The sequence below is a fragment of the Folsomia candida genome, unplaced genomic scaffold, assembly GCF_002217175.1.
Source record: "Folsomia candida strain VU population unplaced genomic scaffold, ASM221717v1 Fcan01_Sc001, whole genome shotgun sequence".
NCBI lineage: Eukaryota > Metazoa > Arthropoda > Collembola > Entomobryomorpha > Isotomidae > Folsomia > Folsomia candida.
In genome coordinates this window covers 19831013-19846663 of record NW_019091193.1, presented here as the reverse complement: position 1 = coordinate 19846663, position 15651 = coordinate 19831013, and the positions used below count along the sequence as shown (strand labels likewise).

The 15651-nt window shown below is 37.4% G+C and overlaps 1 protein-coding gene across 4 annotated transcripts in view; it reads left to right on the top strand.

Annotated features, from left to right (window-relative positions):
- The window catches only part of LOC110842289 (potassium/sodium hyperpolarization-activated cyclic nucleotide-gated channel 3), an 86110-nt gene that overhangs the window by 56048 nt on the left and 14411 nt on the right, over positions 1 to 15651 (top strand). For 3 of the 4 annotated variants that reach the window (XM_035851544.1, XM_035851551.1, XM_035851560.1), the window contains 9 exons: positions 1868 to 1913; positions 2072 to 2189; positions 9731 to 9775; positions 9952 to 10014; positions 10092 to 10132; positions 10239 to 10385; positions 13283 to 13378; positions 14760 to 14836; positions 14968 to 15040. In XM_035851544.1, coding sequence (XP_035707437.1) covers positions 1868 to 1913; positions 2072 to 2189; positions 9731 to 9775; positions 9952 to 10014; positions 10092 to 10132; positions 10239 to 10385; positions 13283 to 13378; positions 14760 to 14836; positions 14968 to 15040 — 706 coding nt within the window. The remainder of the gene's footprint in view (positions 1 to 1867; positions 1914 to 2071; positions 2190 to 9730; positions 9776 to 9951; positions 10015 to 10091; positions 10133 to 10238; positions 10386 to 13282; positions 13379 to 14759; positions 14837 to 14967; positions 15041 to 15651) is intronic. The other variant, XM_035851554.1, reaches the window with a different exon arrangement.

Below are 15651 nucleotides of genomic sequence, written 5' to 3'. Positions count from 1 at the left end.
CTGGATGGCGTGTGCATATATTCTTTCAAGTTTGTGAAATCAGAATATATGTACATATAATTTTGAATCTCAACGATATCGTCGGGCAAATATAGACTCAGAGGTTCTCCTTTTTTGAAAGTCCTTTGTATTTAATTAAAATTTTATATGATTGATGAAAAATAATGACAGTACTTTTGTGTATATTCCAACCAGTAAATCTTCGGAGTTCCATTAATTTTTTTCTGAGCTTATGTAATCATCATGACCGTCTGTGGCACGCTAGCGGTCGAACTACTGAACCGATTTTTATTAATTTAGTCTTAAAATGCGTATTTCGACAAGGTCTTACGTATGTAGATGGACATGATTGGCTGAGAAATGAGAATAAGAGAGAAAAAATAACTGACTCGGGCTATATCAAGTTGAACTGTAGGGTTTTAGTTTAAAATTGAAGAGCATTCTGCTTGGAGTTGCTGAATGGAAGACGTAGGAGATGAAATGAATAGCATTTATGGCTGAGTTCTGTGAGAGAGCTCAAGAGCTTCATGATGATGACGATAATGATGATCGGGTGAAAGTAGGACGACCAGCAGTAGAATGACTTGCATGTTGAATGGAGTTGAACGCATTTATGAAATAAGTTGCTCGTCATAATTTTTAAAAATTTGAGGAGGAATTGAGTTTGACATTTCCATCGATTGCATCGTATCCACTTACACGTACTGACTTGATCCTTTTGTGCTCATTTTTTATTCCGCGATGGCTTCTATGAAGCAGTTGGATTGATTGCTCTAGAATTTTCTTTCTCGAAATGCAAATGAGGAACTTAAAATTTTCCCTTTGATTCGACGCCCACTCAAGTCCTCCAGGTGCAGGACCTAAATATTCACAACTTGTCTCTAGCTTTCAAATTTTAAATTAAATGAGCTTGGCATATTTACATACATAGTAAATGAACATACTGCTGCTTATATATTTCTCTCACTGCTCCCTTGTTTGTACAGCATTAGACTGCGAGGAATATTTGTTAATGTCTTAAAATAAATTGCTGGAATATGTAAGATTACGAAATCGCTCTAGATAATTGTGCTGCGCAGCTGCGAATAATTTGACCCTTTGAGCTTCAGTAATGAAGTCGAGGTAGTGAACAACATACAAATTCATGACGATGCTTGCTCGTTTAGAAACACACTTGTTAGTTGTCGGGCTGACTTCATTAAATCATCTTGAGTTGAAGTAGTAATAAACGAGCGTGTGAGAAATGATGATGATGGGGTGCTTTAAATCGTTGATAAACGAGGTGTTGACTTAGTCGTTGCCTCCCACAATGCGCCAATAGCTTACCCGACCAAGAAGGATGCGACTTAATACAGGTTGGAACAGAACGGTAATAATTCAAGGACTTCAACCTTGGTTATTTCCAACTTCTTATCAAATTGGTACCACTATTTCGTAAGGTGAGTTTGGCTATACAATGGCACTGCTGTTTTTAAAACAGGGGAAAAATGCAAATACATATACGTGTCCACAACGTGAATTATTGTCTTATTCAATGTGTACATAGAGTGTTGAAATGTCAAGTGTTGTATGCTTTCTCCTCATGCCAGCACACAGAGTTGGCTTATCTCAGCCCAATATTTGTCTTCCTTCCTGCTGTTAATCTGACACCTGGGCGGATCACCTCCTCCCATGAAAGAGCTCGAGGGCAGAACCACTTCTTCGTATCTTACCTAAAGTCACGATTGCGAAATGTTTATCGGAATTTGCTCGCTTGATTGATATGCTTGCGAAGTATAAATATAACTGTAGATGATGAGTACATGTTTCTCATTGATCATTTGTAAATAAACGTGGACATACGCATAATAAATTTGTTTAATTTCAGGTTCTATTGGGATTTGTGCATGTTGCTGCTGCTGGTGGCCAACTTGGTGAGAAGTATTTTTTTTCGTATGTAACACATCTCAAGCAAATCTCACATGTGCACTTTTTTATCCGAATACAACAAATATTCGGGAATGAACATTTTTGTTTTGTACATAAACCTGTCTCAATTATGGAAAATTAAGGTGTGTAATTCTCATTCCAGATAATTCTTCCCGTGGCCATTTCCTTCTTCAGAGATGATCTCAGTATCCGCTGGATTGCTTTTAATTGCCTTTCTGACACTATCTTCCTTATTGACATTGCTGTTAATTTTCGAACTGGTAAGTGCAAATGTAAACAGTTAACTGGAACTAACAATAAAACCTACATCCTACCAATTCTACGTAGAATTGTATATCAACTGACAAGTTCCATAGTTTGCTGCAGGTTCGTCCTGTTCATAGAGAAGAGTGGCATTTGGTCAAAGGATATCATAGATTTTTGAAGTTTTTGAAGTACAAGCCTGAGTGAATAAATACTTCAGTAGCGTTGCGCGAGTAAATATGGCTCTAACATTAAAGCAAATTAGTAACAAGTCAAAGGAAATATGCATATTGCAATTTTTTCCTAATTGTCTATAAAAATATACTAAAGTGATTGATGTACCGCTCCATAATGCTCCTTTTTGATCTCGCTCAGGAGCATTTATTTAATTGCACAAAGTCCTTTCAGTATTCGTGACACAATTGATTGCGAATTAAATTAGCCTAAATATGATATCACATTTATACGACACGTATGTTTCTAGTTTACCATGATAACTGTCAATAAATAGGCCATCTGGAATCAGGGCATTCCAGTGCATAGTAAAATATGCATTCATATGTAGACACATATGCATCCATTGAACTGCTGCAACATGCAAGGACAAAGCAAGTAATAAATTGTAATTCATCCAGCACATGACCATGTCGTCAGTCGGCTTGGGAAACGCAATAAAATAGATAAGTCTAGACCACACGATATGTAAACGGAGAGAGGAAGCCGGGGATAAGGCTGGTTGACGTGCCGTTTACAAGTGGTGTACGTGAAGGAGGATGAGCAATAAAGCATTCGAATCCCACAGGGCACAACTTTCTCCAAAGTAAATTCCCCAAAGTGCACTTTTCTGGTTGAAGTATGACTTTCCTATTTCGCATCCCATTATGAGCACCCATACATTTAACATCCACTCTCCGTGTGCACAGAAAAAAAGACAAATTGAGGTTGGAACAATTGAAAAGTCCCCTTGCGCAAAACAGGTGCGTTTTAAATTAATACTTGCCAATATTCCTTCTTATGGCAATCGAAACTTAATAAATGCGAGTTTCTACATACATACAGACTGATATTGGAGATTTATATGGGTTTATTTGAACTGTGTATGTACTTATATGCACCTTGACAAAAATGAATTGAGACGTCGAGTCACCGTTGATTGAACCAGATCTCTCTCCTTTCTCTCTTATTTTATTTTATTTTGGTTAGGAAACGAGGTGTGCACCTTCATTCTTGGAATTCGTTCAGATTTCCCTTGAATAGTTTGAATATGTTGTATGACCACTTGATTCGTCATATAAAAAATAAATTGAATTGGAGAATAGAAAGTAATGAGGAATTCACTTGATATTCAGGAATCGTAGAATCGATGAAAAGGAACATTTTATAGCCGGTAATAAAATTAAATGACAAGGGAATCATCATCATCCATTGTCATCGTCCAAAAAGAGACGCGCTTTCATTCACACACAACATAAAGACATCGACTATTGCTGCTGGAAAGATCCTTCCTGCTTGATTTTAGCCAGAGACTCGGGATGTGTACAGTGGTCCATGGGTGTTATTATTGAGGATAAACTCTGCCGTGTTCCTGGCAGGTGTGTAAATTGAGTGCCTCTGTCCACCTTGGCCAACGTCTTGCTTTATCTCTGCCTCCAGAATGCTGCCTTCTTTGGGCAGAGCTGGGTGTAAAGTGGAGGGTTGGTTGATGATATCATTTACTGAACTTTAGCTCAGGGTGAACTTTAGCTCAGCGAAATCCTCGTGTTTCACTGACTCTCCTCAGTCAGACTGCTGCTCCGGATTAGCTCCTCGCACTGGTTGGAGTAGGTAGGAAACAAGTGAAATTTAGATGAAAGGATTCACACCCACATTTCCACTTTGAGCGGTGCCACCTACATGGATTCCACTTTGTTACTGTCGCTTTGGTGAAAGGTTTAACTTTTTGGCTTTCTCTTAACGACCTTTTAGTTCACGTTGGAGTGTGCAGATTTGAATGGTGATTCGAATCCAAGTCGAAGGCCGAAACCTATACAAATTTTCGAACGTACATATTTATAAATAACTTAACGATATGTTGTTATATGTACTAAATGCATGACATATTGCATACCAGAGCTGCCTAACTGACAGTAACAAAGAAATATTCTAAGAGCCAAATTCACTGCTCTTTTCTCCAAGAAAAGGAGAAGTTGTTGGACTTTCTAAATTGTGAAAGTTCATTAGACTCTGCTCTATGTAGCCAAGACGTTAAGTGTGCTTAACGGAAGTAGAAAGTAATAGGAGTCGCAGTGGACAGCACATAAACTTGGTAAACGACAACCTTTTATGATGTTTTTATGTATGTAATCACCTGTACTCGCCTTCAGAAACTTATTCTCAAATTTTGATTCTTGGGCATGAAGACGAGAAAGAAAAATGCGTGGCTGAGGAAGCTAATGAGTTCTATCACTCTGCCAAATTTTGGGGTGTAGCGTGCGTGGCCCTTGCACAATTCATCAGAGTTGAAAGAGAAAGCGGGATGGATGAGCCACTCGTGACGTGGTGGAATTCGGGATTCAAACTGCAGCCAAGGCATGGATGGCGTGGTGGGGCTGACGTAGAAAAAGCCGCATCATCATAAATCATTCGGAGAGAAATGTCGGGATTGTCGTGGTTCGCTGAGCTGGTTGGACGAAGGTTCTCTTCATTATGGGAAGAATAATGTAGGTGGTGCGAGACCAGGGAGAGAAAGAGCCTTCGTCGAGCTGAAGTGTGTAGAAGGTTAAGTTGAGCTCTGATTTCGACAGTAGACCTCGTTGGCATCATTTGGCTTAAAATTTGAATAAAGTCCCAAAAACTGCTTACCTATGTGTGTAGGTGGTGGTGGATGAGTATTCTGAAGGGCTTACTGAAATTCCCAAAGCACTTATGCATGCTTCTCCCTAACGTTTAGTTAGGTTACATGAGAAGAGTTTACGTAACATAATTGAATCCTTTAATCTGAAACTTAATTATTATACATAAATTGATAAGCGTATTCTCAATGTGTACAAATGTCAACAATTGGTGAGCTTCTATTAGTTTGCGATTTTATCTATATTCTGCATGCCTTTTCTATTGCTCAAATGTTTGTTTCAGTTCGGAGATCCTCTTTTTAGAGTAAAATGTTTTAGGTTTTTTACCTGGACTTTTGTATGCATATGAGAAGTACCTATACCTTGCTACCACATGATACCCAGTAATTCCATCTTTGCAAATTGGCCCAAAGTAGGAAACCATGTCTGAAATGACGTAGATTGGTGGTGTGAAATAATGAAACCCGAATAGAAGCATAGTGTGCATTACGTAATTCCTTGAAATTATTTTTATCTACACTAAAACTGGGGAACAAGTGAAAGTAATTCAATTTTATAGCAGACTTGGATTGAATCAAATTACAGAGAAACCCTATCGTACTCGGGACGCAGCGGTAGTCAGAATGTGAGATTTTGCGCCATGCAATTTGTTAATCGTCATTATTTAATGGATGCGACATTTCGATTTCAATTCGCCGGGGTTAAATAAACTGGTATGACCTCGAATAGAGAGACAGCTAGGTATTTAGAAGCTAGGTGAGTTGAAAACTTGCAAACAGTGTGATTGAAATTGGCCAAGGTCACGCCATATGCAGCCGAGCAGCATGTAGTTTTGCCAATATTATTGGCTAAGCACATTCTAATTTTACCTGACTCGACCATCCATGAGTCAGTATTTCGATTGCAGTGAAATACTTTTTTTGCTTGGATCCCCTCCTGCCCTGCATTTGCCATTAGGGAATGAGTGAAATTACTACCTCCTACAGGAGCAGCACGGCAGCAGCAGCGGGTGTGCAGCCATAGGAATGCACACTCGGAGTCTAAATGAAATTACAACAGCTAATTTTAGAAGTTTTGCTCGTGTAATCCTTCAATCTGATTCCGATATTGTTTGTTTATGCAATAAATGGGAAAATTGGAGCTGATTTTACTTGCAAATGTAACACTCATCGCTGTGTTGGTGTTCTTGTGTAAAATCTGAGGCTGATGTGTATACAACGTGTTCTGACTGTGGTGGGTGTGGTACCACCATCATCAGCCATTATTCCAACTTGGTTATTGTGCTCTCCACATTGTTTGCTATTTGCACCAGGTTGAATGGAATGGAGATATTCATTTGAGTGGAATGCATGTAAAGCTAGCTCGAGCTACACACCTCCAACCAGCGATATTGAGTTATTTCCATTCACTTGGGAAAATTGCAATCATTTTATTCCCAGTTTGCTGGGTTACTCGCACGCTGACTTGCAAACCACAACATACATTGGATGGAACACTACCATTTATTTATCCCTGCGCCCATGTAGTCGCGACTACGAACGGTACTTTGTGATGTGATGCGATACACTTTCTCCACCACCACTTATTATTATACTTGGCCTTTACTGGAGTCTTGGCTCACATTTATTCTGGCCAGGGATAGCTGGTTGATGGTTACTCCAAACAAACGGGCTGTCCACTTGTGCTACATAAATCTCATTACATTCCCTCGAATGACCACGCCAGCAGCCATGCAATATCTCCCACCACCGCATGCGTTTCCTCGTCCTCCCCCCCCCTCTTGCTCAGAACAGAAGAATGTGGGTGGGTTTTCGTGCGGTTGGCTCTGGGCTGTGCGACTGATTTATTCCCAAACTCTCCAATATTTATAGGTTGATGGGAAACTAAAATCAAACCAGGGCTTGAAAATCTAACTAAATAAGTGCCTAGCGAACTGCATCTGCTTTCTTTTGACCAACCTCCGATGGATGCTATCAATACTTGCAAAATTTCGAAAGCGAGAAAAAAGTTTGACAATATATTTATTGAAACATGTTTTAGAAATAAAATGAACTGTTTTTATGGAAAATAGATAGATACAAATAAATTGTTGGTGGTCCATTTGGGGGCGATTCATGATGATGGTCGTTTGCTTGTGGATTATGAAGATGACCTTTACAAATATGCCCGTGTAGTCAGTCGCATCCTTTCTCTAAAGAAAAATAGCACAACCTAACTCTTGCACCTATTTATAAACTTTGATCAGTTTGATATATTTAGCTCGCTGTGTAAAGGTTTTTACATATATAAATCCACATATAAATGTGCATATAATTTATTATTTATTTATACATATTTATTCACATAGTTAGTTTTATATTTTTATCCATTGGATAAGTGAGAGTGTAATGACGGTTGTAATTCTTTAGTTCTCGAAATCATATACATGTACCACTCGCAGACTTCATAATCCCAATATATGCAGATATTTATCACCAATAAACGAGATCCGACGAGCGGTCCTTACGTTCAATCATTATGTTATGCACTTTGATGTTGAATATTATATTCCCGTGACACTATACTGTTCCTGGTCAAAGATGACATTTAAGGACTTAAGGTCAGTCATGCGGACGACGTACAAAATTACACAGCACCCGGCATGTGTAATTCTTTAGGTCCTGCACATTGTCCATCAATACTGTGCTGAAACTCGCAATTGTTTTTTATAAGCGACAATAAACTTTTACATAACATCATAAGTGATGCAGACACTTCTGGTGCAGTAAGTGTTACAATTATGGTTATGTACCTTCCTCCAGCTACAAATATGGTGTACATATACATACGTGGACATTGATTGAGCTTAATTCATTTCGGAAAGTTGAAAAGTCACACAGCACGAAAGTGGACTAAAGTTGCAGAGATTTCTGTAACTTCCTTCCGAAATCCTTTGAAATCAATACTTTCATTTCATTCACCCAACCGTGCACTTGTCGTACATTGCAGCATAATGTAAAATGTTTCTAAATTTCCTTGCTGCCTAAAGTTTGTTTCCTACTACCGCAGCACGCCAAGGAATGTGGTTTTCATCTTAGTTAACGAATAGAAGAGAATTTACAATGCATTCAATCTACCCACAGCGACTCAAGTTTTAGCATTAACATTTCAAGTTTGAACATTTGGGGAAAGTTCTCGTAAAATGGTCATAATTCGCAAGTGTCTGTCTCGAAATTACCTACATAAGTTTCACCCACGTTCGTTCGTTCGACCCACTATGCTACCCCACAATACTCACGAATTTAGAATCAGGTTCAGTTTTCAAGCGAAACTCACTTAACTCTTGACGTGAATGATGAAAGAGCATGGCCACAGCCACAACGAAAACTGTGTCAAACTTGTCGTTGAGGGAAGGTGGAATCAAGCTCAAAGCTTTACACACGCTGACAAGAAAGCAATAATAATGTCAGATGCGAATGAGTAGTGGATACACGATTGCTCAAATTCTTGAGGTGAAAGCAACCTTCAAACAGCCATCACGATGAAGGACTTGTCCATAATTAATAATTCATAATTAGCAGTGCTAGTTTAGCACTAGAAAATGCATTTTAAAAAATGAGAGGTAAGAACATGCTGTGAAAGATTTGCAATGCATATCTGTACGTGTGTGGAAGGCAATTCTGTTGATAAAGAAATAGCTGGTGAGAATGGCTTCGACGGGATGTGAATGGCTTTATGTCCTTTGCTCAACAACTCGTCAGAAATGAATTTAGAAAAATTAGAGTGTAATTGAACCTCATAAATGGAAATTAGGGTCGTTTCGTGGCTAGATCAGGAATTCAGAGGCAACACAAATCCATGTTTTGATGGTGAACATGTCGAGTGTAATGGAGCCAAGATTGTTGAGTTGAACAACATCACGTCTGCACCACCTTAATCAAATGGCTCTGTAAATGCTGGATTAAGGGTCACGCGCTCTTATCATGGAGTAATGTAGTGTAATACACTGTGTTACCAAGTATTATGGTATTATGGTGTTCTGTTTAGGTTTATTTCCTGGAAGGAGGCCTTAAAATAGTGCTATTTGTTATTCTTTTTACAAGAATTTCATACGATATCTGACATCTTATGCCTTTCGAAGATTCCAATAGACAAAATTTATAATTTTATGCATTAAATTCCCCACAATGAAGAATATAAAGTTGTACACTTTTCGGTATTTTGTCCTTTTAACTTTCGACTTACATCGTGGATACGAAGAAACACGCTTCTATATACGTCGGTTATGGCGAAAAGCTTACACAATATTTGCGCTCTCCTTAATCCACCTATTTGTCATGTGAGCTGAAGGATGACAAGCTCAACAGTCCCTCTTATTAACTCATCCACTAAATAAAAAATTTTAATTCCTAAAGTCAAATCACTTGTGACCTTTTCTAGTTACGAACACGCGCGTTTAGTACGAAGTCAACTTGAGCAAGGATGGGACAATAGCTATTAAACAATAGAGTACTCTTGTACCTTGCGCTAAACCTGACAATGGGGATTTACACTTGAAACTGCTACCCACATTTTAATCTAAAACTTTAATTAAGGGTTTTAATTAATTAGAAATGTTCATATAATAATTAAGTTATTTCATACGGAGGAGAAAATGAATATACGTCTAGATACAGCCAAAGTAGCATGAGATGTGTTTTAATTTTAATTTTAATTAAATTAAGTACGCACATTTTCTTGTTTTTTAGGTATAATGCTGAAGGACAATGCGGAGCAAGTGATTTTAGACCCAGGTAATTTAGTCATTCATAATAGCATTGAGTTTACTTACTTAGAAAACTTATTAAATATTTACATAAGTAACACAAAGCCACTTATGTAAAAGTACTACGTATTATAAAAATTAATTAGCAATGATCCCACAAGCTAAAAATCTACGTAATATTTCATTTCATATATTTTATTCTAGTGTTGATAGCAAAACATTACTTAAAAACTTGGTTTGCTCTGGACTTGATATCATCCATTCCATGTGAGTTATTTCCATTCATTTTATATGAAGTACGCAAATATTCGCACAACTAAAATTTTTTTATTGTCTCTTTTCAGTGGACTATATCGTGCTCATCGTTTGTTATCTGGAGTACTGCGTAAGAACACTAAATTTGTATACAACTGCAGTCAAATTTCTATGTACATTCCGCCAAAAATGACAATACTGGTTTAATAAATGCGGTATCCATGTTGTACATTTAGGATTTCAGCGACAGTGTGCACAGTTTCCAATTTATACACGCGGGTCGTGCGCTCAAAATTTTGCGAATGGTCAAACTGCTCAGCTTGGTTCGTCTTCTTCGGCTATCGAGACTTGTTCGATACGTGTCGCAATGGGAAGAAGTTTATGTAAGTGGTTCCCAGTTTCTCATCCATTTCCATAACTTTAGTCGTGCAAATCTCAAAGAAAAAGGCAATCTTAATGAGAAAATGGTTTGCATTTCCCTTAAATAATTCACGGATGTGATTTTATTCTGCATATAATTCATAAATAACCCACATAAATGTGTAACCTTTTTATGTAAGTATGCTTTCTTGCTGTTCATAGCTTACTGTTATTCTTTGCTTTCTACAAAGTCGAGCTTGTGTTTAGCATAGTTGTCGACAACACTTGATGCTCAATGCTCCACAACTTTCACCCAATCAAATAATAATATTAATATTACTAACATTCGTTTTTATGTATGTGCTAAAATTATGGGCTCTGTTTGCTCCAAATCTATATTATAGAGTTCTACATATATATGTGCACGTAAGAGCAGTCTCAAATTTCTGAGAGGATGCTACGGGTCATGTTTCTTTCGAACCGATGATTTTGTGATGATGAAGTTCCCTTCAGTTGAGCTTCCGACATTTTGCAAATCATGTAAGAACTTTAGATTATGTACGTGAAAAGAAGAAGAAAAGATGGAAAATTGATGCTTTCCAACTAATTTCAACGTAGACTTTTCATTATATTTCAACCCAAAAATGTGAGTCGCTTGAGACGACTTCCCCTTCAGGGTTCTTTTTGTGGTTAGGTGGAGAGCGTCTACATAGGGCTACCATTATCGATATGCATGCAGGGCGGTGGAAGGAAGAAGTCAGATGGGATTATTAAACACATTAACTCCTTCCTAGAGCTGAGTAGTCTTGAACACGTACCATGTATGCGTCAGCCCCTTTGATCAAAAGCAGAATGAGGGCGGAGGTAATTTGAATACTGGAAAATCCTTAAGGGCCCAATTATCCTCATTTGCTCCACATCAAAAACCAAAATTGCTGCTCTGGTTTGGTTTGTACAACTCACCAGAGAAAGCCAAACAAACTAAAGACCAACCAATGCAAGTAAATATGCATACGCTTTCACCCGCAAATGCATAAAATTCTCCTTCAGAAAAACACACTCCTCCCTCGTAATAATACATAAGCGGTTGGGAATGGAAAAACCGCGAGTATATTTTGGCAGGCTGAGCAAGAATAAGGAGAAAGCATCGTTGTAAGCGAACCCACTGCACGTCTTGAAGTTGATGATTACTGAATATTTATATGCGCATGTTATATAAAAATGTTTATTTAAGTACCACGCAGTCACAATAATAAGATTAAGAGGCTCTCCAAATATATCTTAAAAGTAATATATGAATTGTAAGGATTTTTCGTACGAGAAATAGCTGAATTTACATATTTTACTCATTTATCATCCAAAAACCCAAGCCCTTCTCAAGACGCAAAGAAAGGAGCAACACTCCCCCTGCTGTCATATGCACAATGCCATCAACATGCTAAAGTGTCTTTCGAATGTTTTTTTCACGAATTTTCTAAAGGTAGCTGAAAAGGCTTCTTTTTAACTGGCATGCCAAAAGGTGGAAGATTATTAATTCACGACTAAACCAAGCACAACTTTACTTTGTGTGTGTGTGTTTACGAGTCGCTGGTTATTTAAGATTCCAATGAACTTTTTTCTTCCTCGTCTTGCTTTCTTGCCTACGTGAGGATTTAGTGGAGAGCAATGCCGTTTGAACCATCCTTAAATTTATCTACTTTACATATGCAGCTATGGTGGAGACTATATGGACGAGCTGCCTTTTTATTCCCCTCGTCCGCCTATGTGCGTTTCTCCAGAATTGCATCCAATAGATCTTTCGTGACATAACTTTCTCCGTAATGGGTCTCACAGCTTCATCAATTTTGTCATAAAACGGGATAATGGATGAATTTAGTGCGCTAACAATGGAGGATTAAACTTTTTAACATTATCTCTCACCAACTTTCTTAATTGTATTAAGATGATATTTCACTCAAGCGCGGACTCATTATTTAGTCCCATATTCTTGCAATTTTATTGTGCCTTTATGATTCTCAAAATCTTGCTGAAACGTAACTATTCTTGTTCTGCGTTTTTATTTTGAAAATGATGCCAAAGTAAAGTTCCAATCGTCGGGTTTGGTTGGAGAGATCACAGTTCTTCCTTGTTCTTCCGACAAGAACATCAATCATCTTTCTTTCTCTCCTTACTGCTCGTTGAGACCAGAGAGGAGAAAGTTGAGTTTCTGGATGGTGCAGTAAACGACATATCGCATCATCACGATCATTCACATCAAACCCAACCAGAACACATTGTATGTAAGAAACAAGTAACATCGTTCCTGAAGGAAAATTAATGTTGGACTGAATGTTTTCTCAGAAACATGCGGCAGAGTAAAAATATCTAAAACGATTCATTCATAATATTTGAATCAAACGTAAGGAAACAATGATGGTTGTTCAACTAGTGAAAGAAATATTTCAAGATCGAGTAAAGTTTTCTCGTTGATGTTTGCCAAATATTTTATATATGTAACAGTGAAATATATATAAATATTTCCTAATAACGTAGTTTCGCCATGTACGTAAATATGTATGTACATATTACGTGTGTAACAGTTTTATTCGTTTGTGTTTGCCACGCTTTTTGCTTCCATGCTTGACTGCACAATTTACTGGCGTAATAATTACGTGAAAGTCAAATTAGATTAACTATATGTACTAATAGCTAAGAATATAAAGCCCACTAATAATAATGTTTCTAAATTTAAGAACTTTACCCCACATCACCGTCAACTTTTTGCAAAAACTATTTTACTTGGTTTAGTTACTACAAGGATGGATTGTCAGAGTTATACATGAACATATGAAAATGAACGTGTTGAATTGCATTTGTTTTTTATTTGTCCGCATTGTTGTTCCGCTCTGTGTCTATATACCATGACTATTAATTCACACAGCTACGTCAAAGCCTGCACCAAAAAAGAACTCGAGAGCGACGAGACTCAACTTCTTTCGGGAAGGAGGCTTTTTCTGGAAAAAATCTTATTCTACAGGTATTTTATATTATTATGTGTATTTCGGAGTTTCCGAAAAAAATCCTGGAAATTTTGCCCACCTCACACACCCGCACCCACCCAACAACCAACCCACCCACCCACCCACTTCACACAGCATGCAACCTCATTTTAAAAGTAATGCTGTGACTCATTAAATAATCACTACATGAAGATGAGAAGTTTGTCTTTTTTTACTTACCTGCATCCAACTAATGTAGTCTCGAGCAGTCAAGTGATCCACTGGTTTGACGTTTCTCTATTCCTCCGTTGTAGTGCCCTGTACTCTGAAATCGCATGCCGCATGGATTGCTTATTAATTGTCATAACTTATGACTTATGATGTATCATATTGGCACATGTAGTGCAGCTTATTGCTTTCCTGGTCTCCAGCCACATACCATTTTTACTACACTTTTGTGGGCTTGTCGTAGCGATGTGTTCGCTATTTTTTATTTTGTTGAAAAGATACGATTTCCACTAATATGAAAAAGTTTCGTGTCGGCTGTTACTGAGTGGAAATGTGAATTAATTATATACTTCAACGTGAAATTTTTGTGAAACTTTTGCATTTTTGTATAACTGTATCCTTAAAAACTAAATGTAATTGACTTGACTTGTTTTGAATTTATGTGAATGTGATTTGAAATGGATTTTTAGTACTGGCGACCTTCTTTAGCCATCAACCTGACCAACCAAACTAAAACTATCAACCTTATCATCCACACTTTTCCTATATTTTCTACATTTTCCCAGATAACTTTGCCTTTTGATAATCAGTTGTTCCTTTCCCGGAAGAAGAAGTCGCGTGGGGTCTCGATATTTGGACATTTATCTCGATAACTACAGTTCCAAATTTTACAAAGGAGATGATGCACATGTAATATTTTTGGGAAATATGTATCACTTCTTAAGGTCTACGTATTAATTACAAGCCATAAGTTAATTAAACAAAATATTGCATGATGGGCAGGTTGGCAATGTAGAAAGCTCTTCGATGAAGGTTGCTTGCGTGGCAATGCTCAAGCAAAGCTTTACGTTCAATTCAATAATTTGCAGTAATAATTTTAAATTATTTTTAAATTGTACGCAAATTCAGGAATGTATTACTCTTTTTTTTTAATTATTGGCATTATTTATTTAATTGTAATTGCAATTCTATTCAGTTGTTACAAATTATACTAACCCAACACGCACATCTGAATTACAATAACTCTATCCCTCCAGACAAATTCGTAAAATTTATACGCAATTTCTTTCTAAATACTCGTATAAGTAAATATCAAAATACCATCATCATGAAGACCAAAGAGTTGTTGTTTGTTCTAGTACGAAGGAATTGTCAACTGAATTAACTTGTTTCGTGTTGTATTTTCTCCAGTTCCTGAATATGGCGTCGGTATTCATGCGCATATTTAATCTGATATGTATGATGCTACTGATTGGACACTGGTCTGGGTGAGTCAGCTTCTTCTGTCATTAAAACGTTCGTTGGGGATGCAATAGAATTGAAAATCATGAATAATTGAATTACATATTTATGCACGCCATCTTATTCTAAAGCCATTGATATATTCTGGTCCACACAGGTGCCTACAATTCCTCGTGCCTATGCTCCAAGGGTTCCCTTCCAACTCGTGGGTCGCTATAAATGAGCTCCAGGTATGCCGTTGAAAATTTATTTTGTAAAATTATAACCTTGAGTCACGTGCTAATTTTTGTCTGTGAGAAACAAGGTAGCAACAGCCAGAGAAATAATTTGGTAAATGTAGAAATTACTTTGAGTTTGTATATACGCTTGTGCCAAAAGTTGAGAAAAGCAAAGTGTGCCCAGCAATATGAGACAAGCTAGTTTGTGAAGACTTGTCGTATTCATGCCTCAAGTTCACTTGACAGGACCATGAAACAATTGGTTTATTTTTTAAGGAAAAAATCTGGTAGAAAGTGGATTAATTTTCTCTAGTTGTTTATTCAAAGAGAATCCTACATGTTACTTTTTGAGGGCCAATGTACATAGTAGAAGTTGGGTGGATGTGCACAGCCAGGAAGTTTTGGCAAAAGTAAGTAGGTCAGAAAGGTGAGCCAGTTTTCCCGAATTAAGTTGAATTATTGAATGTTTATTCCTGAACGGGAGGAGTCGGTCCATTTTAGTAAATAAATCTCCATTCCGCGTCAATTTGGGAGTTTATTCAAACGAATTGTATACTTTATCAGAAAATTCACATTTTAACGAATTTGAATCATTCCAATCTTGTATTATCGAGTGAGAAAAT